A 27097-nucleotide genomic window follows, 5' to 3' on the forward strand; every position below is an offset into this window, starting at 1 on the left:
GGTGTAGGCCGGGGATAATTAGGCGTGATCAATCTAGTATAGATCGCGAACGTAAACCTGCGGTTTGCTATGCAGAGACATACATAAATATAGTACGGTACTAAATTGGCAGGTATCACATATATAGGTATCTATCATACATCAAGTTAAATAGTATTTAGGCTTAGATGTTTAAATTTACAACGAATGGAAGAGGACTTGAGATTACAGAGGCATGCAAATATCTAATAGGTCAGTAGATTGGGTTGCATACCACTTATGTCTTACGAAGAGTTCTCCAACTTGCTGACATTACTGTATGCAGTTTGAACTTGGCCTCGTGCAGCCTCACATCTAGACATGCAACGTGCGCGCTGCCGTGGCCGTGCAATAAAAGGGCCAAACAGCAGGTGGCACGGCTCCGTTTTGGCATGCTACAGTCAATGAACCACATGGCGATTGCACGTGGAACTAGAGCCTATTGGTTCTAGTATGCTTTCTCAACGTGCTATGCAGTATCGCGCATCGATAGTAGCCTGTGTGAATTATTACAGGTCGCTAATAGGACGTCTTAATTATCTTGGTGGCATCAATATTAGGGTGATAATGTAAGTGGGCGGGTCTTCGGATCTGGGTTGTATTATAGGTTGTATATATACTTAACCGTACACCGTGACTTGGCGGACACCTCAGGAAATGCTAGATTTCTCTAGATTCCTCTGCTTGTAGCGCGGATAGGGTGGGCTGGCACAATGTCAGATCAGTCGTCGGGTTAAGGAGGATGGAAATAAGTTAAAAGCCACCGGCTCGGATTTGGTATCGAGAACTCGGAGATGGTTCTATGTGCCGAGCTCGTCAGCTCTTCTTTTGTATTGACGGCTGACAAGCAGTACCTAGATCATGTCGTCTTGTGTATCAAGCAGCTTAATACAACAATGTGGTGGTGGCACGAACATTATGCGCTCTCTCTGTCTCTGTAATGCAGCTCTTTGCGTCTGCATTCTAAAGCACACAGTGTTAGGGAAGATGTTGCTCACGGTTCGTGTCGAGTTATTCTAAGCCTAAAGAAGGCTAGATCGTCCAAGGGAAAAGGAGTTGCTACAGAAAGTCAACCATAGTAGATGAGGGGATGGAACATACTGGTTGGTGGAAGCCATCCCTGGAAGCACGTGCAGATCTGTCGGTCTGCCAAAATGTGTTGGACAAATCGGGCCACTTGGAGAAAAAACATGCTGGGCATAACTATGAGCGGAGTCAAGTAACATTTAGGTGGAGGCGGGAAACGCCCCTAGCCATTAACGAATTAGCATGGTAAGCAAGGGTTCACTGACTGGGGAGTAAGTATCGTCAGGAGACCGGTGGGCGTTGCGGTTAAGGGAATATGGGTTTTTGAAAGAGGACGAGGAGAGGGAGAGAGAAAGAGAGACGGTATCAACCTCGACACCATTCAGGGTCTGTTGCTAATTCGAAAATCCTTCATGGCCACTCCGTTTTGTAACCGCATACATTCGGTAGATAAACGTACGTAGGGGCTCTTTTGCCAATGTTACAATGTTACAATATTGTACAAATCTGCCTTTTTACTGGGTATGTCATTTGCCTTTACTATTAGATAGTAGCTCTAATGTCTGTCTCATTCAACTTCGACTATGCTTTAGATAATCCTATGCCACCCTCCGTGTGCTACCACACGAGGTTAATGCATCATTCACTCTCATCCGCAATATGTTTCCAGGAGTAGCCTCGCGGCAACATGCTGTGGCCATGTGGTTTCACTTTTATATATGTATGTCTTACCTGTATGCTCTTTGCACATTGTGTGATTGAGATCAGGTTGCTGCTGATGTTTTGAGCTCTGCTGTGGATGGTTGCGTTCATATCCGACGATCCCTCCCGTAAGGGTTTGCGAGTATGTACTCGTGTATGATATGTATAGACCGGACTAAGAGCTCAAGCAAATGAAGTTCTTTTTTTTCATTAAAACCAAGACACCTTTGAATTAGGTGGGCAGATAGTATAATACTATTGTAACCTTTGTGGTCACCACGTGATGAATGCTACCGCATATTTAAAGACTATAAAATACTCGAGTAGATTAATTATACTGCTGTACCTAGGTAGGTAGGTAGATAAGTAATTAATATTAAAGCTTCTTTTCATTTTCGAATGTGTTGAAACCGGTATTTGCCAGATCTTGAACAAACCTATATACCGAAGTAGTATAACTAGGTAGTGTATATGCAGTATAGTTGGGTGGACTTTAACTTCAAACAAACGTAGGAGAGGAGGAAACGTAAGTTACGGTTATCTACGGAGTCCTCGTCGCTTCGAATACACGCATTTTGGAAATTATGGCGAGACTAATACTTTTGGACCAGGATCATTTAGTGCCTCGTGGCCGCCCCGGCAGTGTAACTAGTAAAATCGTGGCTTGGTTATGTGTAGGTAGTGTACCTACCTAATGTATGTATGGTCATATAAGTACATTAATAAATGCAATAGTCGTGTGGATACATACATGTACATAGGAGTGGTGGATGACGGATGGTGGGTGGATGGCGGATGCAGCTGCTATGGTACCTACTTATAAGTATCTCTTCCCCCAATCAGCATATACAGCATATATTGGCCCCTCTCCAACGAACGTGCTTATTCCTCCACCGCACATGGCGAGCAAGGCAAGCCACAAATGACGGGGATTTACAACTTCGAATGGCAGGTGGCAGCCCACTTAGTAGATGCACTAAAATATATTATCCACATCGCAAATGACCAATTGATTCCATCCCAAAATTCTTCACTAGGCTCATTAGACCCAGATCCGAAAGCGGGCATGTTCGGGTTTCAAATGCAGGTCAACCAAAAGCGAAGATGCTACAAGCCGCCCAAGGAGTCTTAAAAAGGAGATCGGGAAGTTTTCTAGAACAATAGGCCACGTTTTAGGAGACTCGTAGCTATTGAGATTTGATACACGGATCGCGCTACTATGTATTCCGAGAAAATTCTCTATTGTCCATGGTATCAGGGGTTGGAATTTATCGTTGCGCCTAACGTATGCACATACCATTACATACATACATACCTAGGTTAGGTAGTTATTTGGGTAGCTCTTCACGGCATGGCAGCATGGGAACCTAGGATGCTGCCGTACCGCTGTACTGTAGTACGTCGCGTGTATTGTACGGTTCTGTAAGTAAGCCAGCCGTACATACATAGCGGGGCACGCATGTGGCTAGGTCCCGCCTGCGCTATAGGTACCTCCTAACCTAGCATTTATTGTACTTACAGCACCTAAGCAGCCTATGTACATACCTAGGTAGGGCAGGGTATGACAGTGGGCCACTGACTTACAAGGGGGATAGTAGACCCCTCTGCGCTAGAACGCTAAAACGTTAATGACTGGATTTTCCTGTATGTACCTAACATGCCTCATGGCGCTATAATCTATTTTTGTACCGGGTACTTAACTCTCGCCACTAATCGCAAGCCGTTCGTAAGTCCCCTGCACCCTGTACACATGTAATGCTGTCGCCCTACCCACCTAATCTGAACTGGGTACATAACGTGTGCACCCATCCGTTAGGCAAATAGCTAAATAGTATTAGGTTTAAAGTACCTAACGGGCCCGGGGCTTCCTAAATGTGAACCTCTCTCCCAGGTACATGTATGAGGTACTTGTCTGATTTAGAGAGCTGATACTTCTCTACCCTCTACCTACCCTCTACCACTTCTACCACCCCCGTCCCGCTTCTCAATCGTTCCCATTCTATGCCTTCAACTTGAACTCCACTCCCTCCTTCTCCTCTCCTCTACCTTATTTCAGTTTCTTCTGTTTGATCCGAGCTGTTGTATCATCCTCATGATATTATTTGGCCCCCTTGCGCAAACGTAAAAGGACTCGCTGCTTTCCCCCGTCTCGATGGTAAGTATAGGTTGATGGCTGCAATCTCCCAAACCTCTCAAACGACATCGCTTCCTATACACGACCACGAGCCTCGCCAGCTACGATCCCACTCAAATTCGAATAGCAACGCTGCGGTACCTGCTGAAACCCAGAATCTTTCCCCCGCCACCATTAGAAGAGTGCATTCGAACACTCCTGTCGAAACTGGTACTGGCGGTCCGATTACTTCCTCGAACAATTTTCGTCACCACCAAGTTACTGCGTCGACCGGCTCCATTCCCGGCATTACAAAAAATCCCAAGCCTGGAGGGTTATTTGCTCGCGCTGCCGCGGCAATTGACAAGATATCAGAGCCTACTATTCGCAGTCGATCGTCTGCGTCTACTCTGAGTCGCTTGTCTGTGGTGCTAGACTCTCCGAGTAGCGAGAATCCGAATTCAGACAAGTCAAGAATCCGTAGTTTCTCGGGCAATTCGTCCGGTCCTTCTACCCCGTCTATTCTGGGCCCGGTCAAGCGGTCAAGCCAGTTGTCGTTGAAAGATCCCATCTCGAAACCATATTCCGAGACAGACGCAACTCGACCCCCTCCAATTATATTGTCTGGCACGCAGAACAAGATGCATCAAACGTCTTCGAGACTGCTCCGTATGACGGACGACGACCGTCCGTTCACTAAAGTAAGTCAAACTTGTTCCGTTAAGTATTCATAGTATGCCACTAGTAGACACTGCCGATTTGGAATTTGCTTGTAGAGTCTGCTCATAGAATTTATCATACAATGAATTGTTGCTTTCTACTGTTATACTAATAATATTTTAAGGATTTCAAAGATCTTTTCTCAACGCTAATCGTCAGCTTGCTCCCATTATCTGCTCATCGAGTACGGTTAACTCGCATTGAGCATACCTTCCTGTCTGAAGATGCGATAAATAATCTGGGTTCATTGAAGTTTTCCCAATCAAACCGCATGCCTGATCCTAAGGATCCGTCACGTATCGTAACGACAACTACAACGACTACCTTCTCCATGGCAAAGGATATGGCTAGGTCGATATGTCAACGGTTTCTTGATGCTCGCTTCATCGAATCAGCTGACGGCAAAATGCAACAAGTCTATACGATGAAGGGCTCGGTATGGCAGCTGACGCCGAAGGGTGTATGCGTTCTGGATCGTTTCTGTTCGAGGAACGGTATACAACAAAGACAGATCAGCGACCTTATTGCTTTGGGAATGAGCTATCTATGTATCCTCGAAAGGGATACCCAAACCGATAAGTTGGTAATGGACAGGGGAACGATGGAGGTCATCTTTAGGAGGATGATAGGTACGAATGGTCTGAACGTTAAGGCGAGTGTTGGTGCGGCCGATTCAGACTCGCTGAGCGATTACCGAGATGGTCTCACTGGTGTGAAGATGGCGAGCGAACGCAAAATTAATGGCAGGACATTCAAAGATACGTTCACTGGGAAATCATGTTCGGATTGGTTAATGGATTGTTGTACTACGGTTGACCGCCGCGAGACGTTTGAAATGGGCACTCTGTTCGTTCAATATGACCTCATGGAGCCTATCCAGCAAGATCGAGTTTATATGGCTTCTCAACCTGGGGCTGTTTCATTCCAACCTACGAAGACTGCCGTCTACCAGCTCACCGCCAAAGGAAGAGATATTGTCACCGGTAGTACAGGGAGAGGGCGTACATCCGAAAGCGATGGGGCTGTGGCATCGCGTACAGGTATTGCCAGAGACTCAAATACCCAACGTCTCGATAAGATCTTGAACGATGCTGCTTTGCGACTATTGTTTCGGGAAAATCTGCGAGAGACTCACTGCGAAGAGAACCTGTCGTTCTATTTGGACGTGGATGACTTTGTAAAGGCTTGCCGTAGCGCGATCAAGCAGGCCACGAAGACCCCTAGCGTAACGTCTATGGATGGGATTAAGGAAATCATGGCTCAAGCATACGGTATTTACAATGCGTTTCTGGCACCGGGCTCGCCCTGCGAGTTAAATATCGATCATCAATTGCGAAATAATCTTGCTACTCGCATGACTAAAGCAGTAGGGCAAGACGTAACAATGATTGACACCCTTCATGAGGTTAATACCCTTTTTGAAGATGCCCAGAATGCTGTCTTCAAGTTGATGGCCAGTGTAAGTGCTAGTCGAGCGCAACTATATTTCATCGATAGCTAACCTATCTACAGGACTCTGTCCCTAAATTCTTACGCAATGCGAAATACGAGCACACATTAAAGAACCACGACTTTGATGCGAGTGTTGGAAGTCGCGCGCCGGAACGCAGCCGAAGTCAATCCAACCGCAAGTGAAAAAAGACGATGATTCGGGCCATTTTAGAATCGCCCCACGTTGAGCAGACGGCATAATCCGGTTTTACGAAAACGGCGCTCTCATATATTCGATCCCGATCATCTACCATCTGTCATATTTTTCTTGCCTTAGCGACGTCACTAATTTGTGGCGTTTGATCGCAAAGACGTTAATAGCAATCTCTCCGACATATGTTTCTCGGTTAAGACTTTCTTTGTTTATTTGGGCGGCGTTGAGGATAAACTAGCATAGACACACCATCGGCGTTCTGAACCGCACCTTATCGAGTGGCTCATCTGAATTTTAACCGCGAAGCGCAAAAGGGGAAGGAAAATTCACCAGAGTATATAAGGAGGTTTTTGGTACGAGAAATGGACTGGCTACTGCAAGACGATTCCCATGGGCAATCCATTTGCACAACGGAAAGCTCGAGGTGCGTCGACGAGCAAGTGAGCTGAAGTCAACGATGCTTGGAATTATTACGTCGCGGCTTTAGAGTTTATAATGATGACAGCGTTTACTAGGGATATAGAGAGTGTGGTCTTGGGTTTTCGTAACCCTACATCACCGGAGCATTTGCAATCCGCAGTTATGAGCGGCGACTGAGCAGTGGAGGGCGCGTCTTCGGCCAAACTGCTGGCTGGCACTCTGTACATATAATTGGCTAGACTAAAGCTGGCAAGCTATCCGTTGCGGTCCTCAAAAATGGAAATCAAATTTTGAATCAGGGGGAGTCTTCGGCAGTGAAACTAATTGGAACGTGAACCACTATATGGATTAAGCCGTTCTCATCTTCAACCATCTTCCGAGCCTAGGAGAGGATGGAATGGAGTCAAGACCGAAGTAAGTTGATGGCGGTGTCGGATGCATTCCAAGACGCGAGGGGGAAAGGAATATGACCTCTACTTTTTGTTTTTGTCTCTGATTCTGCAACAAACCTATTGGTGGCTGTCGAGTATTGCCTGTCTAATTGCAGATTCTCCCGATCTAAGTCAGCGCCCTTTGTTTCCCTTCTCCCTAGCTTCTTTAAAGATGACTTCGTCCCCCCTTCTCTACCGCCGATTTCTTTTCCACCATCCACATACCCTCGCTCGTTTCCTCGTCATTCGTTAACTGTTACGCTAGATATTCGCTCTCAGTCTTCGTTTTAAGAGATTCAGTACTTCTCGCTCTCGGCAAAGACTATTACTGCTACTAATAACTATACCTTACATCTACACACACACATCTACCGTAACAGAACCTACGAAACGAAAATGTTCCACAAGACTACCGCTGCCCTTGGCCTGGTTGCCGTCTCTGGCGCCGCCGCTGGCACTGCTGGGGGTTACCCTGCTTATCCCGTCAACAACACGGCTCCCTCGTCCGTCTGGCAATACTACAATACTACCGTGCCCACGACGGTCGTAGTGCCCCAGTTCACTACAGTCTGTCCCGAGGCGACGACTATGAGCTACAATGGCGTCCAGTACACGGTTACTAAGGGCGAGACTATCACTGTTACCGACTGCCCTTGCACTATCTCTACGGTAAGTAGCATATGTATATATTTATATCCCTTTATATGTATCTACCATTTTCTAACTGTTATCCCTAAAGGCCGTCCAGACTCTTACCTCGTCTCTGTGCCCACCTGGCGTTACGCCCACCGCTGTCGCCCCTGCGGTCCCAACCGGTATGCCCTACCCTGCTGAGACGCCTGCTCCCGGCACCCCCGGCGTCCCCGCTGTTCCTGGTAAGCCTGGCAACCCTAGTGCTCCTGCCGTTCCTGCCCCGGCTGGCACCACACCGACACCTGGTGCCCCCGCCCAAGGCGGTTCTCCTCCCCCGGGCGCCAACCCAGCTGTCGGCACCAGCGGCGCTGCGCCCGTCGCCAATACCCCCAACCCGCCCGCCGGCACCGCGGGCTACACCCCGTCCGCCGTCCCGTCCGGCATCGCGGTCTCGGGCGCGGGCAGCAACTCCTGCTTCGTAGCGGCTCTGTTCGCAGCCCTCTTGGGCGCTGTGGCTTTGTAAGCGCCAGGGTAGCTATTTCGGTACCAGTCCAGGGGATCTAATCTAGCGTCTACTTGACAGCTGAAAAAAAAACCAAAAAAAATACTACAGCTACTAGAGGAAACGGAACGGAATGGGATGAATAGACCCGGCAGCATCTGGCTGTATGGGTGCGATAAACGTACTCCAACCAACCACGCTTAGAAGGATATAATGTCTATTTTCTTATCCCGTTTATCTGCCCATCCGTTGATCGACTGATCAAAACTTTCCTTTGTCGTCATTTTCTACTGTTGGTTATTTTCTGGGAAAAGTAGGGAGATTGGGGATAGGTTAGGTTAGGTTAGGTTAGGTTAGGTATGGGTTGGGGTTGGACTTGGCAAAGGGGGCGTTGCTATTATTCTATTTACTTTCTCGCTTGTCTCTAGGTTAGACGTGTACGCACTCCCGAACTATCCTTGACGCGGGTGGCGGGTTCAATAAAGGTACACTTTCATTCCTTCGTGTGTTTATGTCTTGGTTGTATTGTGCCTTGATGCGTGTCTTGTGTCATATTCTCCCTTGGGCGCGTTCCCTTACAGGTCCTCGCCCGGTTCTCGCTGTTCGAGTCTTGTGGTTCGATATATTTCTTGTAGCCTTATCAACTCATTGCCAATGCTGAATTATATATATATATATTAATTCTGCTTCGTCCCTTGATCATCCTTGCTGCTTGAGTGAGTTGGGCGACGACTCCAATAGTGCCTGAACAAGTTATTCTACACCAGCAAGGTCACTTCAAAAACAATTAGCCCCAGACTACGTTCCTTAGACACTTTCTGATTGAAAACATCTTCTCACTTAATATTTGCGAAGTGCCTGTTGGACACATCGTCTGTATCCCATAATTACAATCAGCATATCGAGGATTGGGTAACGGGCTGTATAAACACTCATAGAATCATATTCATTAAGCCTTTCCAGTTCTATGCTACGAAGGCCTTGCTATACTCAGGCAAACAACTTTTGTCCATATGCTTCGCTGCGCAACTCTCGTCCCTAACGCCGTCAATTTATAAGAGACCTTTCCATGGTCATCTGGGTATGAAGCAATGCCATCCCTTTCGAGTCTAATAATACAAAACCCGGCAAAATTTAATGCCGATGGATGCGACTCATGAGGATCATGTCTCGGACTGGACATTGCGAGTATTAAGGGCCATACTAAGCTCCGGCTGTAGCTCAAAAGCATTATTCTTGGCCTCGTTTGGTCGTCTGATGTAAAAGGGACAAGATACATTTATCTATGTGATACGCGGAGACTCGTACTCATATCGACGAGGGAGCCTGATCTCGTCTCCAGCCCTTGCTTCTCATGTTCCCCTCGATAGCCTTCCAAATATGCTCAACGATCTCGTGGTCCCTCCACCGGCTCGAATCTATCGTATTATGAACCGGCTCCTTCCAGGGATCTATGCCGACGCTCATTACTCTGTGCCCCCAGTTGCGTACGGCCTCGGGGGGCTTTTCGTTCCGCCAGCCGACGTAGACACCGGGAATGTGGCGGAATAACTCGCTGGGGTTGCTCCACTTGTAGTTCTTGAACTGCCAACTCTGGCCAGTCGTGAAGACCGCGACCACCCGATTCCAGTATTCTGGCTTGAACTGTTCAGGGCCTTCGACCAGGATAAACCTCATAGGTCGATTCGGGTCGATGTCCTTCAGTAGGCGGTTGATGTGCAGCATACTCGCACCTGTGCTGGAACTAGCAGACAGCGAGTTAGGCGGAACATATTGGCCATTCTCGAGGAAAGACTTGACATTCGTCATGCGCAGGAGAGAGGAGGCGGAAGGCGAAAGTAGGATAATAGGATCGGGTCGTCTAGGTTTCTTGTGTGTGGCCAGCGCCGGGTTATTAGATATGGCAGTGGGTGGAGCTTGTTGCGACTTCTTGGACATGAGGGGCGCAGCTAGCTTTCGAACGTGCGAGAAGTCCTATAAAATATTAGTTTCGATCTGACCGGAGGGAAAATAGTAGATCATACCGTCGGCTTGATGCCTCTAAGCACACTGTTTCGATCACCCATCTTGCGCTCGCTGTTATAGATAACCGCAAGTCTTGGATCCAAGGTACCCTTCCCCGATCTCCCTAGCTTCGCACCGATTGCAGGAGCTGCTGCACCCTTGGAAGCAAGAGCTGCAGCTGCAGTAGAAGTTGAGCCATCCTTATCCCCGGCCAGCGGCTTGATGTACTCGCATTCTTCGCTGGCTCCCTCGAGCCATGTGATAAGATCTAGCCGCTCGACAAAGGCAAGCATGCGGACTTGTCCCTTGTCCCCGAGCTCCTCATTAAGCTTCGATACAGAGGCATTGTATTCGGGAATTGCGACTTCTCGCTTCAACCAGGCAATGTAGATACTGCGCAGATCTACAGGGGTATCATTCGAGGTGAATCGGGTTTGGGTATCGATTGGGAGGGATATGTGGGAGGGGGTGGAGAAGGTGAGGTGCGTCGCTTGAGAAAGGGGAACCTCTTGCGCTGAGACGTCGCTGGACGCGGTCGGTAGAATTGCGCCTCCAGACGCGATGGACTGGCGAAGTAGGAGGAGGGGGTCTTGCTCTGTGGAAGCCATTGTCACAGGCAACCTATTTAGGCGTATTACCGTTGAGAAATAGCTGCTGAAATGACGGGATGGCGAAAGCTTGAACTTGAGATCCCGAAGTTGAAAAAGAGTTGAATGAAGCTCAGCCTCGGGCGGTTTGGAATTGAACGCGAACAAGGCTGGTCTTAGCGCGAATTCAAAGTGCTTATGTACAGCGATATCTTTTTAAATACCCTTCTTTAGTGCATAGGTACCTAGATACCTAGGTATGTATGCACATATACAATATAAGGTACCCACCCTCCTTAACTGAACCTTTTTTCAATGAACTTTTGTACCTTGTGTACCTTTTCTTATGCTTTCGATATAAATTATAATTCACAACGATAGCCCTAACGAGAATACCCAACCTAGAAGGTTTAAGTGTAGGGTTGCATATATTTCACGACTATATCCTCACTTCGTCGTTAATATCTACCTAGCCCCTATTTAAGGTGTTGCCGCTCCCTTTAGGGTTAGCCTCTGTGAATTCATCCCATTCCCTAGCCTTCATAGTCTCAGCATCTGCCTTCTCGATATTATCCTCATCTGGTTCAGGCCTATTAAAGCTAGCTTCTCCACCACCTTCGATGATATTGCCTTGTCTTCGTTCCTCTTCTAGGTACTCATCAATAGTCATGGTTGGAAGATTGTGGCCCGGACGAAATACGCCCCTCTGAAGCTCTGCCCGATTAGATGTGAGCGTGAATGGCCTCAAAGGCTTTCCCTCTCTGCTGAGAAGTGGGCCATTACTCGAGGATAGGAGAGTGCTCAAAGGGAGGTCTAATCTGTCAGAATAACCATCGTTATCATGCTCTGCTCTGCGCCGCCGCTCGTCATCTTCAACTGTTGCTGCTTGCGACATTGGAGGAGCTGGTGCTTGCGCTAATATTTCTGCCTCTCGATTGATTCCCTCCAAGCCCTGCAATGTCATGTGCGTACAGAAAGCAACATTCGTGAGATACAGTTCCCGAACAGCTTCTTCATCTCCACCATCCTCTAGATATCGTGGAGAGTTTCGCATATACTCTAGCTTCTTCTTCAACTCCTTCTCTGCTTTGAAATTGGCAATCTTGGCATTGCGCCGAGCTGCGGGATCTGAGGTAGATATGGTAGAGAAGGCTGATGGGTCTTCATTATATCCGGCGAACAGCTTACTGTCTGATGGGGATAATATCGAATAGTTGTCGAGAAGGTGTAGAAACCTCTCATACGATTCCCGGGCCGCGTTCAAGACAGATTTTCTTTCCGAAGGTGACTGTGTTGAGACCTTCTGAAGGAGTTCGGCTATGCGATAGTTGACCAATAGGTAAGGGAGGTCAGATGTAGCAATATCCTCAAGCCCTTCATTAGGACTAAATAGTGAGACCTTGTTGATAATCCGAATGCATTCCTGGTATAAATTCAAGGCTTCGGCAAGATCCTGGCTATAGGTGGGTGAGTTTGCTTCATAAGTGCCTTCTAAAGCTACCCGCTTTAGTTCGGCAGCCTGGAACACAGACTTTAGGGACCTTGGCTCTTCACTCATTGCGACTAGGTCATCGACGGAGTGTAAAAGATGAGGTTGAAGTTGGCGACAAATGCAAATTTACTACCCAGGTACCTAGCAAAGAGAATATAAGCATTTAGCGGCAATAAATGGCATAAAAGTGAAGACCCTTTACCGTTTAATGGGTATATTCAGCAGCTTACAGCTTTATTAGATGCAGGCAAGATGCTGGTAAACTGATGAAAGCAAGACGTCAGTGCTGTCAGTGCCGTCAAAGCAGGGGTTCTATGTATGTATTCCGTAGTAAACCTCAATGGTTATCGACTCCAGCACATGCAGCTGCTTGAGCGCTAATTTTAGACTGAAAGTGGAGTCATTAGTATACTATGTTTAAATGCATAGAGATGTTCCCTTATCGAGGGTACCCTTAAAAGGTATCGTAATTGGAATGAATGCATCAGATATCGACATCAACAGACTAAACCTACCTTCTCCTTAACATAGTAGAAACGAACAAGAATCAATGAAATAGCAGACCATCAGATACCAGGCTATTTACTGAATATTATTAGGTACTTACCTTACCTAACATATAAGCAGGTAAAAGAGAGAAAAAGCCCATTGCCTATGAGTATCGTGACTAAGGTAAGATTGCCTACCAATACAATTACGGTAGATACCTACCTACCGAATCTCAAATTGTAGGTTTGGAAGGTACGATATCGTGTTTGGTACCTATGTGCGAAACAGGTATGATTCCAATCACACAGCCCGTCGTATGTTACGGAAGGTACAAACAGCGTTATCACGCCACGCCACCTGCACTCTGTATAGGCAAGTTGATAAGTACATACCTACCTAGGTACCTAACCTACCTTCTTCAATTATTTCATTCGCTAGAGCTGCTTCCGTAAATAAATAAAAGAGGAAATCACGATTTACATCGAAGCCAGTTACTTGTGGTTCGTCGCAATCTTTTCCGTAGTCCTTCTCCTTTACCACACAAGCACACCTCCTTAACATCCCCCGTTACTACACCACAAAGATTATTGTGTAGATTATTCTACAAATACCGAACCCTTAAGCCTTGTTACTTAATACTCATAGCAGCATGTCTTCGTCGGACTCTGGGGCTGACTCTGGCTCAGAAGATGATAACCCTTCCCCTTCAGTTACTCAACCCAAAACGAAGGCTAAGGTGTTTGACAACTTGCAGTTTTCCCAGTTCATGAGAGATCACCAGGAAAAAATCTACAGCTCTATACCAAGCTCAGTTACCAGGGACGAAGATAAATCTACCAATTCGCTTGTGAGAGAGGCAGAGAGCGAAAGGATTATCTCAAGTCCAAGGGAATATCAAACCGAATTATTTGAGAGGGCCAAGCAGAAAAACATAATCGCCGTTCTAGATACTGGTACGCCTTTCTTTTCTCACTATATGTGTATCCTGTACTGTTGGAATACTTACTGAAAAGTTACCTAGGAACCGGAAAGACGCTTATCGCCGCTCTCCTCCTTCGTCATACCGTCGAGCAGGAACTAGAAGACAGAAGCGCTGGCAAACCGCCAAGGATATCTTTCTTTTTAGTATCTCAATCCCACAATGACTTTCTCCCACGTTGTACTGACAGGTACACAGGTTGATAAAGTTGCCCTAGTGCTTCAACAATATGAAGTTCTCAAGGCAAACCTGGACCATTCTGTCCAGCGATTTCATGGTGACCACGGGGGCTCTATCCTAAATTACGACTTCTGGAAGCAGAAGATCGAGGAAAGTATGGTTATAGTTTGCACCGCCGATATACTTCTCTCGTGCCTTCATCACTCCTTCGTTAAGATGGAAGGCATTAACCTTTTAATATTTGATGAGGCCCACCATACCAAGAAGAACCATCCGTATGCCAGGATCATCAAAGACTTTTATGCACCATTAGAGCGAGAACAGCAGCGGCAACCCCGAATCCTAGGTATGACCGCATCACCCGTCGATGCAAAAACGGATCCAACGTCTGCTGCCGCGAAATTAGAGGGGCTTCTGCATAGCGAGATAGCGACTGTGGCGGATGTTTCAGTCTTCACGAAGTCTTCGATCAACCGACCTATCGAGGATTTCATCGAGTTCAGCGTGGCCCCAGAGCCCTTTGAGACGCCACTTTGGCACAAGCTACATAAGTTGGTCGGACACAACGATGCTCTAAGAAAGCTATTCGTCTATTCCAGGGATTGTACTGCAGAGATGGGTCGCTGGTGCGCAGACTGGGTCTGGAAAATATGCTTGACCGAACAGGAAGCTCATAAGCTGGAAGCGAAGACGGAGAGGAATTTCATGTCTAGCAAAACGCATCTCCCTATAGCCGCTCTCGACGCCGAGATATTAGCTGTCCGAGACGCCTATAAGATAGTAGCTAGCCATTCATTTCCCCAACCTCAGCGGAACCCCTTTTATCTATCCGACAAAGTCGAAGCCCTTATTGGAGCCCTCCGGAAGCATTTAGATCCACTTAAGGATAAGTGTATCGTATTCGTAGAACAACGCCTTACTGCGTTATTGTTGGCAGATCTTGTGAAGCAGTCGAGCTTCAACATGCCTGAGATCAAGGCCGGCGTACTGGTAAGTCTATTCGCTATTCACTACGACCGAATTAACTAACATTTCTGAAGTTAGGAGCGGGTAGCAACACTGGCGACTTGGGAATGACTTTGAAGGAGCAATTTGTGACCATGCACCAATTCAGAAACGGCGATCTAAATTGTATCTTTGCCACCAGCGTTGGCGAAGAAGGCATTGACATGCCCGATTGCAATATTATCATTCGATTTAATCTTTGCAAGACGATGATTCAGTACATTCAATCGAGAGGCAGAGCTCGGCGCAAAAACTCCAAATTCTTCCACATGGTCGAATACACCAATTCCACTCAGTTACAGTCTATCTTTGAGCACGAGGACAGCGAAGCAAGACTCCGCAGGTTTTACAATACCCTGTCTGAAGACCGGCTCATTACCGGAAACGATTATAAAATTGACTATTTCCTATCTCAAGAGAGGAGCCACCGTGTCTACGTTGTGCCTTCAACCAAAGCCAAGTTGACATATAAAAGTAGTCTGGTAATCCTAGCCAACTTCGTCTCAACGCTACCGCGTCCCTTGGATACTATCTATACTCCGGATTATATAATAAGAGCCATTGGCCGAGAATTCGAATGTGAGGTTCTCCTACCAGACACCTCTCCAATCAAAGGTGCGCTTGGGCGACGCGCAGATTCCAAGCAAGTTGCCAAGTGCTCCGCTGCTTTCGAGATGTGTCTGCAATTGAAGAAAAAGAAGTACCTTGACGATTATTTGCAATCTACTTTTACTAAGAAGCTCCCGGCTATGCGTAATGCTCACTTGGCTATCAGCTCGAAGAAGCGATCTGAGTATTCCATGCGTATAAAGCCTGAAATCTGGGATAAACGAGGCCGTCCAGAGAGCTTATACGTGACGGTCCTAAAGCTAACCTCTCCAGAAGCATTGGCGAGATTTTCGAAACCGCTAGCTATTCTCACGAGGTACCCACTTCCACGAACAGCCAAGTTTCCCCTATTTTTCGATCATCAGCGTACCTCAGATGTAGAATGTATACCTCTTCTACGTGCCTTGAATACAACGCCAGAGGAGATCGATCAAGTCAATGCCTTCACAATTAAAGTGTTCGATGACGTGTTCAGTAAAGAGTACCGTTCGGAACCGGAAAAAATGCCTTACTTCTTTGCGCCCCTTATACATCCTCACAGCTTCAATTTTGCTAGTGCATCTGACGACGTTCGTGTCTTAATTGACTGGGAGTGTCTTTCTATGATTCAATGCGCAGCAAGATCCCTTGAATGGGAAAATAAACCAGACGAGTTTTTCCAGGACAAGTTCGTCATTGATCCTCACGATGGGTCACGTAAATTCTATACGGTTCGCCGCCGTCACGATCTCAAGCCAACTGATCTAGAGCCGCCGGGGATTTCCAAGAACCAGACCGGTAAAAAATCCACCCGGGAAGCACAGAACGACATTTGGAATTTTAGTATCAGCTTGTGGTCAAAGTCGCGTTCTAAATTGACAGTTCGGCATGAACTACCTGTCGTTGAGGCCGAGTATATTCCACTACGACGGAATCTTCTTGATGAATTGGACAAATCCTATGATGTGGAACGAAAGTGTTTTCTTGTCTTTGAAACTTTGAAATTCTCGCCTGTAAGTTCTTCTGGCCGCCTACATTCGTATTCTTAAAGCTTAACCAATTAATCTAGTTACCGGTTGATGTGGTTGCCATGACCTACAATCTACCTGCGATAATATATCGACTCGAAACTAGTCTTATAGTGCTAGAAGCTTGCAAGTCCCTATCCCTAGACATACGTCCCGACCTCGCCCTGGAGGCAATGACTAAAGACAGTGATAATACCGAAGAACATTCGGAAGAACAAATAAATCTTCAGCGAGGCATGGGGACGAATTACGAGCGTCTTGAATTTCTTGGTGATGCATTCTTGAAGATGAGCACAACAATTGCCCTGTTCTCTCAGATCCCCGATAGCAACGAATTCCATTACCACGTCGATCGCATGCTACTAATTTGTAACAAGAACCTCTTCAACAACGCGCTAGATCTAGAGCTGCAAGAGTCGATTCGATCGCAGGGCTTCAGCCGACGGGCGTGGTATCCGGACGGCCTCGATCTACTGAGAGGCAAGCAGAATACTAGCATCAAGGGGAAGAAGGGTGTCAGGGAAATTCATACACTCGGAGACAAATCAATAGCTGATGTTTGTGAGGCGCTCATCGGGGCAGCATATCTGACTACCTATGAACAGCACAGCTTTGACATGGCCATTCAGGCCGTTACTAAGTTCGTCAATCACCAAAACCATAAGATGATGACATATGGAGATTATTATGCAGCATATAATGTTCCGGAGTGGCAAAGCGCCGACGCCACGGCAGTTCAACGTGAAGTAGCCAGGAAGATCGAAAAGAAGCTTGGCTATAGATTCACGTATCCCCGCTTGCTACGCAGTGCATTCATGCACCCATCGTATGGTACCATATACGAGCGTATCCCAAATTATCAGCGACTGGAGTTTCTCGGGGATGCACTACTCGACATGGTCTGTGTCGACTTTCTGTTCCATCGGTATCCAAGTGCGGATCCCCAATGGCTGACCGAGCACAAGATGGCGATGGTATCAAATCAATTTCTTGGCTGCCTTTGTGTCTCCCTTGGGTTTCAGACACATATGGTGTCTATGGATAGCGAGGTACAAAGAGACGTTACGGAATACGTAGCCGCTATAACAGAAGCTCAGCGAGCAGCAGAAGAAGAAGCTGAATCGGCCAATCTTGGACGTGCTTCATACGCAAAGAATTTCTGGGTTGAGATTCAGAGACCGCCCAAGGCACTCCCCGATATCGTGGAAGCATACATCGGCGCCCTCTTCGTCGATAGCAAGTATGATTATAGCCAGGTGCAACGATTCTTCGACACGCACATGCGGCCTTACTTCGAGGATATGCACATTTACGATACGTTCGCTAACCGACATCCGGTCACCTTTCTAGCAAATATGCTGCTGCTGCACTTTCACTGCGCCAACTGGCGCCTCATGGTACAGGAAATCGCCATTGAGGGTGATCCGTTGGGCCAGGCGCAGGTACTCTGCGGCGTCATGATCCACGGTCAAGTCCGAGAGCACGCCATCGCAGCTAGCGGCCGGTATGCCAAGATTGCGGCGGCTAAAAAGATTATGGACACACTACGGGAGATGGACGTTGATCAGTACAAGGATATGTATGGATGTCGCTGCTCGCCTGAGGAAGCTGAGGCTTCGGATCCCCTCGCCGAAATTACAGCTATTTGAAAATGAGAAGTTCAAGGGGAGTAATAATCTTCGGGTGTCTTTAGAAGCTAGCTTCTAGTTCGTATGCTTGCTATCCCAGGATACATGTATAGTAAGCTTGAGTCGTAGCTTTTCTCTAAATTCGACGATTTCAGATGAGTGAACACGGCTTTCACGCCCACATTATGAGGGCGTCGTGAATTATGCTGAAGTAAGCACTCTTACGGTGAATATTATAGAATATCTAACGACCATGCATTCCTTTTAATATCTAGACCCGGAAAAATACCTACCCCTAAGCTCGTCTCTCGATAAGACTGTTTTAAACTGTTTAGCCCCATGAAAGTTTCATCCTTGGAACATAGTTGTGCTCTACTGCCTCGATCTAGGTATATTCAAGCCAAGCATACAACTCCCAGTCAGACTAAACGCAATACGATAGCTGATCACGTTCTACAAGGGTAAGAAGGTGTAGGTACCTAGGAACCTAGTCTCTCACCAGCATCACAGTTTACTCATCCACACCACGCGAACTTCTACGTAAGCTTGCACAAGTAAACTAAGAAGGAATAATGTATTGTCTTTAGCCAAACAGGAATTCCCCGTGACTACCCAACCTAGGTTATTGCAATCGAATCCCACCTTAACTGTGACAACCATGTAAACACAACTCCCTATTGAGGCCGACTATTAGTAAGACCTATCCTACCTAACCTACGGCACTGGGGGTATAAAATAAGCGCGAGCCTCGCCGGGCATCAGTGCCAACTCATCGCCGTGCGCCAAACTGTTCTAAATCATGATAAATATCATTATAATCATATGCATAATGAGGGGAGGTATGCTGCTGCCTCGAGACCTCCGTGGTGATGATGGATGAAAAGGGGGCATTGTAAATATGCTTTCCCCGCAAGGTTTATAGTTAAACCCTTAGTTTTAGGCACTCGCAATTTCATAACTTAGTATTCGCGTAACTAGACTGGTCGTCGAACTCGATCCTAGGAATGCAGAAATCAGGTGATTTCCCCTTTTCCTTGGTCTTCCGCAATGAGGCGCTGCTTGCACGCTGTTTTGACTTGGCCTCCCTTTGAAGCCGCGCGACTATGGCCATGTCGGGTAAATCTAAGTCATCATCCTCGAATAGTTGGGCAGTAGTTTCGTACTGCCGCATATTACCACAGGAGTGGTATCGGTGATCACTTGGGCGCTTAAAAGGAATATCGAAATTCAAGTCTTCTTCAGACTCGTTTTCAGGCTCTGAATAATCATTACCTTCAGAATCAGTATAATCAAACTCTGGTACCTGCAAGCGAGATGACCTAGACTGGGACTTATGCTTCAGGGACGGAGCCGAGTACTGAGAACTGAAAGTAGAAGAAAGTGCATCCTCGAACTTTGTAGAGCTGAAGGTGGTTAGGTGAAGCGGATCCTTGGGTGTATAGGGTATTCGTGGCTGGGATCGTTTCGGCTTATTAGGCTTCGCCGTTATGTCAAATGAGGCCGGAAGTCCTGGTAGCTGAGAACCTTCCATCCCGTAGCCTTGAAAGAGAAGGTCCTTCTCAAATTCACCTGCAGAACGCTTAGGAGCATCAAAGGAATCGACCGATGAGGTATCCTCGTCGATAGCGAAATTTATCGAAGACTTCCGTCGACTAGAGTTGAGAAGAGATCCTGCCAACAATTTAGGGTCGACATCATGATACGAGGGCTCCGGCGCATCAAGTTCCATATAATTCCTCGTTGCTGCGCGATTTCCACTAGGTGAAAAAGACGTTTCTTCTAACTCAGTAGCCTTGGGTAGCGGTACGCGAGGGGCAAGATCCACTGAAGTATTAGTGGTATGACCGGATTGAGGCCTGAACGGATTCGAGCTCTGTGTTGAGCCTCCCGTTTCGGAAGTTAGTGACCAACGGCGAATACTGCTGCCTCGTCCCGGAACTACGTCTTCAGTTTCCGACCGTTTGAGACTCTTCATGGACCCGGATATGATGCTTTCATTTCCATAACGACGGTTTGATTCGTCTTGGCCACTAGAGCGACCGAAGATGGTTTTCAGGTCTGTGGACAACTTATTAGCAAATAGGTTACACGATTCAAAAGGATAAAAAAAAAAATCAAAGCTGGGCTACTAACCGATCGGCTCTGGGGGTTGCAACGATGTCAATTCATACAATGAGCCGTCGAAGTCGGGTATAGGTCCGCGATGGCGCTTCGGAGAATCAGGATTCTTGTTTCTGTATAGGTCCTCTTCTGTGCTTGGCAAGTTACTCTCGGTAATTAGTTCGCCACGATAGGGCAAATGGAGAGTCCTTAGGTTCCCTGTCTTCAATGGTGGCTTAATGCTGGTTGAAGATATATGTGACATGGTTCTGCGCTGAGGAGAGTTATTGAGAGTCCGGTTAAAATCGCTGCGCGCATGGTAGGCAAGATCACTGTCAGAATCCTGCCTGTGAATAGATATTTGCTGTGACAGGCTTGATTGCGTTGGGTTGCCTCTCAGGCCTAAATCCACAGATGGATCATATTCAAACCCTTCCCAAATCGCTGCGCGAGCCAACTCTTGTAGGGACTCGGGAAAATATTCCGAGTCTTGTCCCTTGACTCTTCTACCCGTAGAAGCACTCCTCGGTCGCTCTGACGAAGATGGGGCATACGAATGCAAGGACATTCGACGAAGAGCCTTTTCAGTTAGTGTTGTTTCGTTCGTTGGGTCATCTTGATATGCGCGCAAAGCTAACGTCGCAGGTGACGCGGTTCGAAAATTAGAATTGTTTGACTTGGTCTGCAACCCATATCCCATAGATTGTCTTTTCCTGGACGAACGCGGTCGGTCAAGCTCCTCGCCGTCGCTCCAAATGCTTGAGGCTAAATTCCTTCTATAGAACTCCTTGGCCTGTGGAGAGTTGAGGCTGGAGCCATTCTCGCTAATGTTGCGATCTGCAACGTCCTCATCGTAATCTTTAGTACCAGTAGCCTTTACGCGACCATAAAAATCATATGGCTTGATGAATGATTGAGCTTCCAGTAAGTCGACGAATCCACGTGTCGATTCCGAATCCCCGCTAAAAATTGAAGAATTTCGACGGCGGGTGTAAGTTGGGGATGGCACGCTGTGAATATATTCATTCCTCTCGGTTGGTATCTTCGGCGGAAGTTTGTAGGGTCCGTGTCGTTTCTTAGGTGGTTCTCGTATCGACTTTACTGGAGTTCCTACTCGGGATTTTGGCCGGGATAATCCTTCGGGTGACTGGGTAGGGGCCGTATTGGGACGGTTGAGTAGACGAGGAACTATAGGAGGCGGTGCAGAATTATCATTGAAATGTCCATTTCTCAAACGTGGGTGCGATTTCTGGAATTTCTCTAAAATGCTTGGTCCATTACCAGCAACCGGATAGGTGCCTTAAGTGAGATAGGTCAGCTCGGAGATTTACCAGATTCCTGGGATGGAGGCTCGGCTCATACCGCGGATTGGAGGATTGGCGGCCACAGTCTCATCGTAAGCCTGTGCCTTGAGATTATTGTTCAAGTTACCGGTAGGTTTTCTTGATAGAAAACTCAACCAACCCATTTCGAAGATGGAGTCGGGTTATTCGTATGAAAGGTAATTAAGCCCATAAAATATACGTAAATATTCGTTCCTTACTTCTCTTATCTCCGTAATTATCCTTGAAAGACGCGGGCCTCCATCAGGATTAAGCAGAAGGGAGCTGCTATTTCCGCCATATAGCATGAACTAAAGTAGTGAAAGAAACATGGGGAACAAAGGAAAAGAGCAAGAAATGATGGGAGGAAAGGAAATGTATGTGATGTATGTGGGAGAGAATTGTAAGAGAATCGTATTGTAGAATTAACGCGGTAGATGAGAGAAAGTCGGAAAGGAGAGGATACCAGAGACGCAATAAACGGGGTGATGCAAGGATACCCAGATAAGTTTAAAGGCTGAATGAAGACGACCGACACTTCAGTTCATTATATTTCACAAGTGAGTGTAAGTGTGTATGGAAGTGCCCGGGTGTGGAAGTGTATAAGTGTGTAAGTGTGTAGGTACCTTATGTATGTACTGTAACTAACCTAGTAGTAAACATTGTTTATTAAGCTAAGGCAGTAACTATCTAAAAATGTTTAGGGGGGAAACATCGAGAACCTGCAGCTAGTCAAATAATTTACACGTCGTACCTTGCGTTTGTTTGTACGAAGTATGGCTTCCTTCTTTTTTTCTTTCGTGAGGGTCCGTGGTACCTGGTCCACTTTACTCCTTGAAGAAACCCCACACGCCCCTTTCGATCATTCATTCGAGACCCCATTGGTTCCTGGGACGCGGTTGATAGACCGGCGCAACTAGCCGTTTATCACACGGGTACCTATGCTTTATGTTGTTTGCAAATACAGAGCGTACTACTTATGTGTAGAGCACACATCACAACCTTATAAGTACCTACTTGTTAATTCATTATCTTACCTTATAGCCGAAAGTAAGTATGTAGTAACTACAATGCATATGCATATGCATATGTACTAACTACTACATACGCGTAGCCAACCTAATTTAAGAAGTACTTCCTTATATTACAGGATAGGTACAGGACCCGATTCCGTTCCAACAACGATCTAGGTTAGTAGGTCAAAGCATCAGCGGGCTGCTTACGTACAGAATACCTCCCTGATGGATGAACTGATACTACAACAGAGCACATAACGCTGCGAATTTATGTTGCATTGGGCATTGGGATCATTAGAATTCAAGTATATCCTATTTTGCTATTACTCCGGGACAAGGCTAATCCTACGGTAGATGCATATTAAAGATAGCCGATCCTCGACGGACAATCAGTTGTAGCCAATTACATCTTGGGACTTTAGCTCACGCTTAAATTCTAATGATTCCTTTGAATGCTATTATCCTCTTTTTTTTTCTTTTTTCTCTTTTTTGCGGGCCGCCGAACTTATCCTCCAGAGAGGATTAGGCACCACTTGCATGTAAGTGCCAGAAACGCTGAATGAATCTGTGTCTTACATCTCATCTGTGTCTTACATGAGCATCTAGGTATGACATCAAATTTCAAGATCCAGAATGCTGGGATATAAGATCGGAGAAAAGGGGAATCTGTAGCTCGTCATCATCCTTGTAAGCTCTCACGCTCCTACGGAGTAGTGTATGTAAGTATTGTGGTAGTCCTACCTCTATCCTCTATCGGGCTAGCTACCCGAAATCTTAGGCTCTTTTATTATTCGCCAACACGATCCAACTTTAGCGTTTGCTAGTGTGGTTATCAAAGATGGGCGAAGGACTTGTAGGTTTCGTATATGCCGACCATCCATCATAGATCACATGCCAAGTAGATGATGATAGGTGATGGATAGTGGATAGAAACTTAAGTGTACTACAGTCTCTAGTGCAGAACAATGGATTATCTTCCTTACTTACTAGTCACCGTTAGCGGGAATAGCGAGAATAGCAAGAATAGCTGAAGACTAAATCCACCCAATGGTAACTACTATGTACTAAAGTGCTACCTAGTAAATCTAAGCGAATCTTCATGGGCCAATGGGGAGCGTCGATGACCCCCCAAAATCGAAATGTCTAAAGATGTCTTAAGATACCACGTCCTTGAATCACTTTACTCGAAGAGGAAGAGACTGTTCCGAATCACCGCTGTCGACTTGGAATGTCTCAGTTTCAAACAGATAACTTCGAGTAATCGCCGAAACGCCACTTGGCTGAAGGATAAGACACAACAGATTACCATCGCATCAACGAGTGAGATCGCAGAGGTGCCCGTTTGCTATAACTCCAAGCTAGGGATATATGCTTCCAGCGCGTAGCCACATTAGACTCCTCTTGGCCTCGGCAGAGCACGTATGCAATCCGGGTCTTTAGCAAGTATTGTTTATTTATATGGATCCGACGTTATCATAGTCGTAACAATAGTGAGCACTCGGTAGCCGTGAACACTATCGACTGATTAGGAAGTCCCCGAGAAGCATGTGGTTTAATAATTTAACGTACGATACGAGCACAACAAAAGCCTGTAGCGCAACAGAGTTTCTTAGCACGAGGGAAATAGGTCTCTTGTATATCAAACTACCTAACCTACTGAGGTACCTAGGTAGGCGTTGCATACCAAATTTATAATATTAGGGTAAGTCATTGGTCGTTTGCGTCTTGGTGGTAGGGTAGCCAATGGATCAATGTTCCTGCTCTGTCCTTCTCTCCTCTGGTAGTAGGTGTAAGAACACACGTAGTTCTCATAAACACATGGCTCGAGAATATTAGTATATACTTCACTCACCCTTTTTCCTACAATGTATTGAAATCGAGACGGTCAGTTCTGAAGAATAAGTGAGTGTCTAGGCTGAGCTTATCTTGGATTTTCGGGGTAACAACATATGTTATGCCTATACTATTTCCTCCTTAAAAGGTTCTTCTTAACAGGTCGTTTCCTGAATAATATATGGCAAGTCCCAAGAACCGATTGCAACTACCAGTGAAGGTTAGGAGTAAAAGAACTCGTAGCCCATAAACATAACCCATAGAACTTACCTCATATACTCATATACACCTATGCTCAGAAGTGAAGGGAAATGCATAATTCTCCAAGGTTAAGCACCCGAAGTTGGTAACGTTGTCTTGGATGTCGGAATACCATCTTCACCTACTATCCCAAACTCTTCATAGCCTTCAGATTCCCCCTAGACAAATATAACCTATACAGAACACTTAAATGTAACACCACTAGTACGAATGACACAATTGCCCATTTCTGGGCCGAACTCAATCTCGAAATCAGAGCGCACGCTACGTGAGGTCTAAATAAATCGAAGCCCTCCAGTCTGATCTAGAAGGAAACACGATGACCGAAGGAAAACAGAAATGCAAGGCAAACGAGGCCGACGCCGCTGAAGATTGCAGCTGGCGAGGTGACAGCCCCGAGCCAGAGCTAGATGATCTTGCACACAAAGAGGAGCCCCATCGACCTCGGCCGCCCGATGAGGTCTGTAGTTGGCAGGGTGATCCTCCTGAGCCCGAGTTAGATGACCTCGCCCACAGTCCCAAGCTATCACCTAGGTCTCAAGTACACACACGCGTTGAACAACTGCTAGAGGAGATTGACCCAATGCCACTGGATGCTTTCCCTAAGCCAGAAAATCACAAGAAAGCTTCGAAAGCGCACTTTGAAGGTTGGTTGCCATCTTATATCATCACTGTTATACCTGCGTAAAAGCTCTGGAGACTCCTAAGCTAGATGGTTACATCGAAGTCTTATAAAATCATAAACCAACTGATATCTTGATTCATTAGATGAACAGCCTGGAGAACAAGAACAAGACGTTACGGAAGAAACCTTACATGAGAGGATTACGCACGGAGTGCAGCACGTATTGACCGTCTTCCACAGTATCGTCAATCCTTCCAGTTCCCAAGCCCACGAAGAAGCGTCAGAAAACAATGCGGAGCCTGCCGGCGAAGAGAATAATGCTCCCCCAGGGCCTTCTCGAATCCCGCCGATCCTCACCACAGTTGAACCGCAGAATTCTGAAGGTAAGAATCCTAAAGAGGAAAAGCAGAAGGCGAAGAGAGATAAGGCAGAAGCCAAGAAGGTCGAAAAGGAAAGAAAGGCTAGAGAAAAGGAGGAAAAGAAGAGACTCAAGGTAGAAAAGAGAAAAGAGCGCAATGAGCACAAAGAACGACGCCACAAGGAGAAGGGAAAGAAGAAAAGCAAGGGGAAGGAAAAGGAGACTGCTTCACCTCCCGATCTACCTCCTGGAGCTGATGGCCCGGCTGCCATTGAGTCGCATCATCATCCCGGATGTCAAATATGTGAGCATCCTGAAGAGCAGGGAACACACGACTTCATGAAGGACTTGTTAGAAAGTTGGGAGGGATTACCATCTCTCAACGACCTTACCGAAGCTGCCAAGAAACTGCTCGGATTGAAAGCCACAGATGACACCCCCGATGCGCAGCAGAGCTGCCAGAACCTTTCCTTGAACGAGCAGGAGCTGATAGAGCATATTGCAGCGCACATCGACAGACACATACACCAATACATAGACCGCAATCCATCCGGAGAAGGTGACGCGTCGGCCGGAAAGTCCTCGTCCAACAAACCTTCTTGCCAGAACCCCGGTCAGGGACCAGACACACCTGGCCAGCAACAACAAGCTGGCTGCGAGGATGGGCGCCCTACCAGCCACGGCTTGGACGGTAATAGGGACTGGCCTATGACTATCATGCAAGGCCACATCTTCCGCAGCATCGAGCCAATGTCTGTCCCCGACATCGCCACCTCGCAATCTCCCCCTCGGGATTGCTCGCCCTTCCGCACCCCAACGAGCCGTTGCGTCTCTCCGTGGTGCGAAAAACTCGGTCTTAAGTTGGATGACCCGCCCCTTTTCCAGAAGCCAACGGTGCCGTGGTCGAGAAGAGGGTAAGACCACAATACACATAACATCTGCTTTATAAACAGATAACGTACGTATCTACCTGTTATGCTGACCCAAACCCGCATCCCAGATTCAACTCCAGCCCGAGCCGCATGAGAACCGCCGCCACCCCTTCCTGCCTCAACGCGCCGCTATGCTCACACCCGGTCTACCACGAGCATGGCTTATACGCTTGCGTCCCCGTCTCGCTGGTGCCGGCTCTCAGCCTCGAATCTCCCTGCTGTGGTCATAGCAACTGCCACTACGCATCGCCGATGATGACGCCGATGCCAGTTTCGCACACCCCGCGCCCCTTGTTCAATTTCGAACCGTTCGGCACCGCCGAAACGATCCCTCCCAGCACCCCTCGCAGAAGTCTGTCGGCTAACGAGACGCAGATCGTGTTTTGATACTCCTCATGGTTGAAAGGTGGGCTTGGTGGGAGCTTAGATTAGGTGCCTAGGTTGTGACGGAGCGCATTCG

At 46.9% G+C, this 27097-nt stretch overlaps 7 protein-coding genes across 7 annotated transcripts; 4 read left to right on the forward strand and 3 right to left on the reverse strand.

Moving 5' to 3' along the window:
- The first annotated feature begins 3709 nt into the window (after positions 1-3709).
- Positions 3710-6454, forward strand: F4813DRAFT_64008 (RGS-domain-containing protein). The gene is made up of 3 exons (XM_049248721.1): positions 3710-4560; positions 4704-6038; positions 6092-6454. The coding sequence occupies exons 1-3, from the start codon at positions 3916-3918 to the stop codon at positions 6212-6214; spliced, it is 2103 nt and encodes a 700-aa protein (XP_049099877.1). The 5' UTR covers positions 3710-3915; the 3' UTR covers positions 6215-6454.
- Positions 6455-7171: 717 nt separating this feature from the next.
- F4813DRAFT_64024 (uncharacterized protein) lies at positions 7172-8897 on the forward strand. The gene is made up of 2 exons (XM_049248722.1): positions 7172-7744; positions 7815-8897. The coding sequence occupies exons 1-2, from the start codon at positions 7472-7474 to the stop codon at positions 8229-8231; spliced, it is 690 nt and encodes a 229-aa protein (XP_049099878.1). The 5' UTR covers positions 7172-7471; the 3' UTR covers positions 8232-8897.
- Positions 8898-8903: 6 nt separating this feature from the next.
- On the reverse strand, positions 8904-11008 carry F4813DRAFT_358397 (CDC73-domain-containing protein). The gene is made up of 2 exons (XM_049243231.1): positions 10235-11008; positions 8904-10184 (listed from the first exon to the last, which is right to left on the reverse strand). The coding sequence occupies exons 1-2, from the start codon at positions 10820-10822 to the stop codon at positions 9519-9521; spliced, it is 1254 nt and encodes a 417-aa protein (XP_049099879.1). The 5' UTR covers positions 10823-11008; the 3' UTR covers positions 8904-9518.
- A 130-nt stretch (positions 11009-11138) lies between these two features.
- Positions 11139-12698, reverse strand: F4813DRAFT_358398 (TAP42-like protein). The gene is made up of 2 exons (XM_049243232.1): positions 12496-12698; positions 11139-12434 (listed from the first exon to the last, which is right to left on the reverse strand). Exon 2 carries the CDS (start codon positions 12357-12359, stop codon positions 11271-11273), a length of 1089 nt encoding a protein of 362 aa, XP_049099880.1. The 5' UTR covers positions 12360-12434; positions 12496-12698; the 3' UTR covers positions 11139-11270.
- Positions 12699-13173: 475 nt separating this feature from the next.
- On the forward strand, positions 13174-18350 carry F4813DRAFT_358400 (uncharacterized protein). Its single transcript, XM_049243233.1, has 5 exons — positions 13174-13735; positions 13804-13907; positions 13960-14931; positions 14982-16547; positions 16604-18350. The coding sequence occupies exons 1-5, from the start codon at positions 13432-13434 to the stop codon at positions 18209-18211; spliced, it is 4554 nt and encodes a 1517-aa protein (XP_049099881.1). The 5' UTR covers positions 13174-13431; the 3' UTR covers positions 18212-18350.
- Positions 18351-18771: 421 nt separating this feature from the next.
- On the reverse strand, positions 18772-22357 carry F4813DRAFT_358402 (uncharacterized protein). Its single transcript, XM_049243234.1, has 3 exons — positions 21653-22357; positions 20324-21589; positions 18772-20248 (listed from the first exon to the last, which is right to left on the reverse strand). The coding sequence occupies exons 1-3, from the start codon at positions 21756-21758 to the stop codon at positions 19143-19145; spliced, it is 2478 nt and encodes an 825-aa protein (XP_049099882.1). The 5' UTR covers positions 21759-22357; the 3' UTR covers positions 18772-19142.
- A 2684-nt stretch (positions 22358-25041) lies between these two features.
- On the forward strand, positions 25042-27024 carry F4813DRAFT_389184 (uncharacterized protein; the record flags this gene model as incomplete). The annotated part of the gene is made up of 3 exons (XM_049246789.1): positions 25042-25369; positions 25491-26619; positions 26706-27024. 3 exons carry the CDS (start codon positions 25042-25044, stop codon positions 27022-27024), a joined length of 1776 nt encoding a protein of 591 aa, XP_049099883.1.
- Between the last annotated feature and the right edge of the window lie 73 nt (positions 27025-27097).

The sequence above is a fragment of the Daldinia decipiens genome (genome assembly GCF_022478715.1).
Source record: "Daldinia decipiens strain CBS 113046 unplaced genomic scaffold F4813scaffold_15, whole genome shotgun sequence".
Taxonomy (NCBI): domain Eukaryota; kingdom Fungi; phylum Ascomycota; class Sordariomycetes; order Xylariales; family Hypoxylaceae; genus Daldinia; species Daldinia decipiens.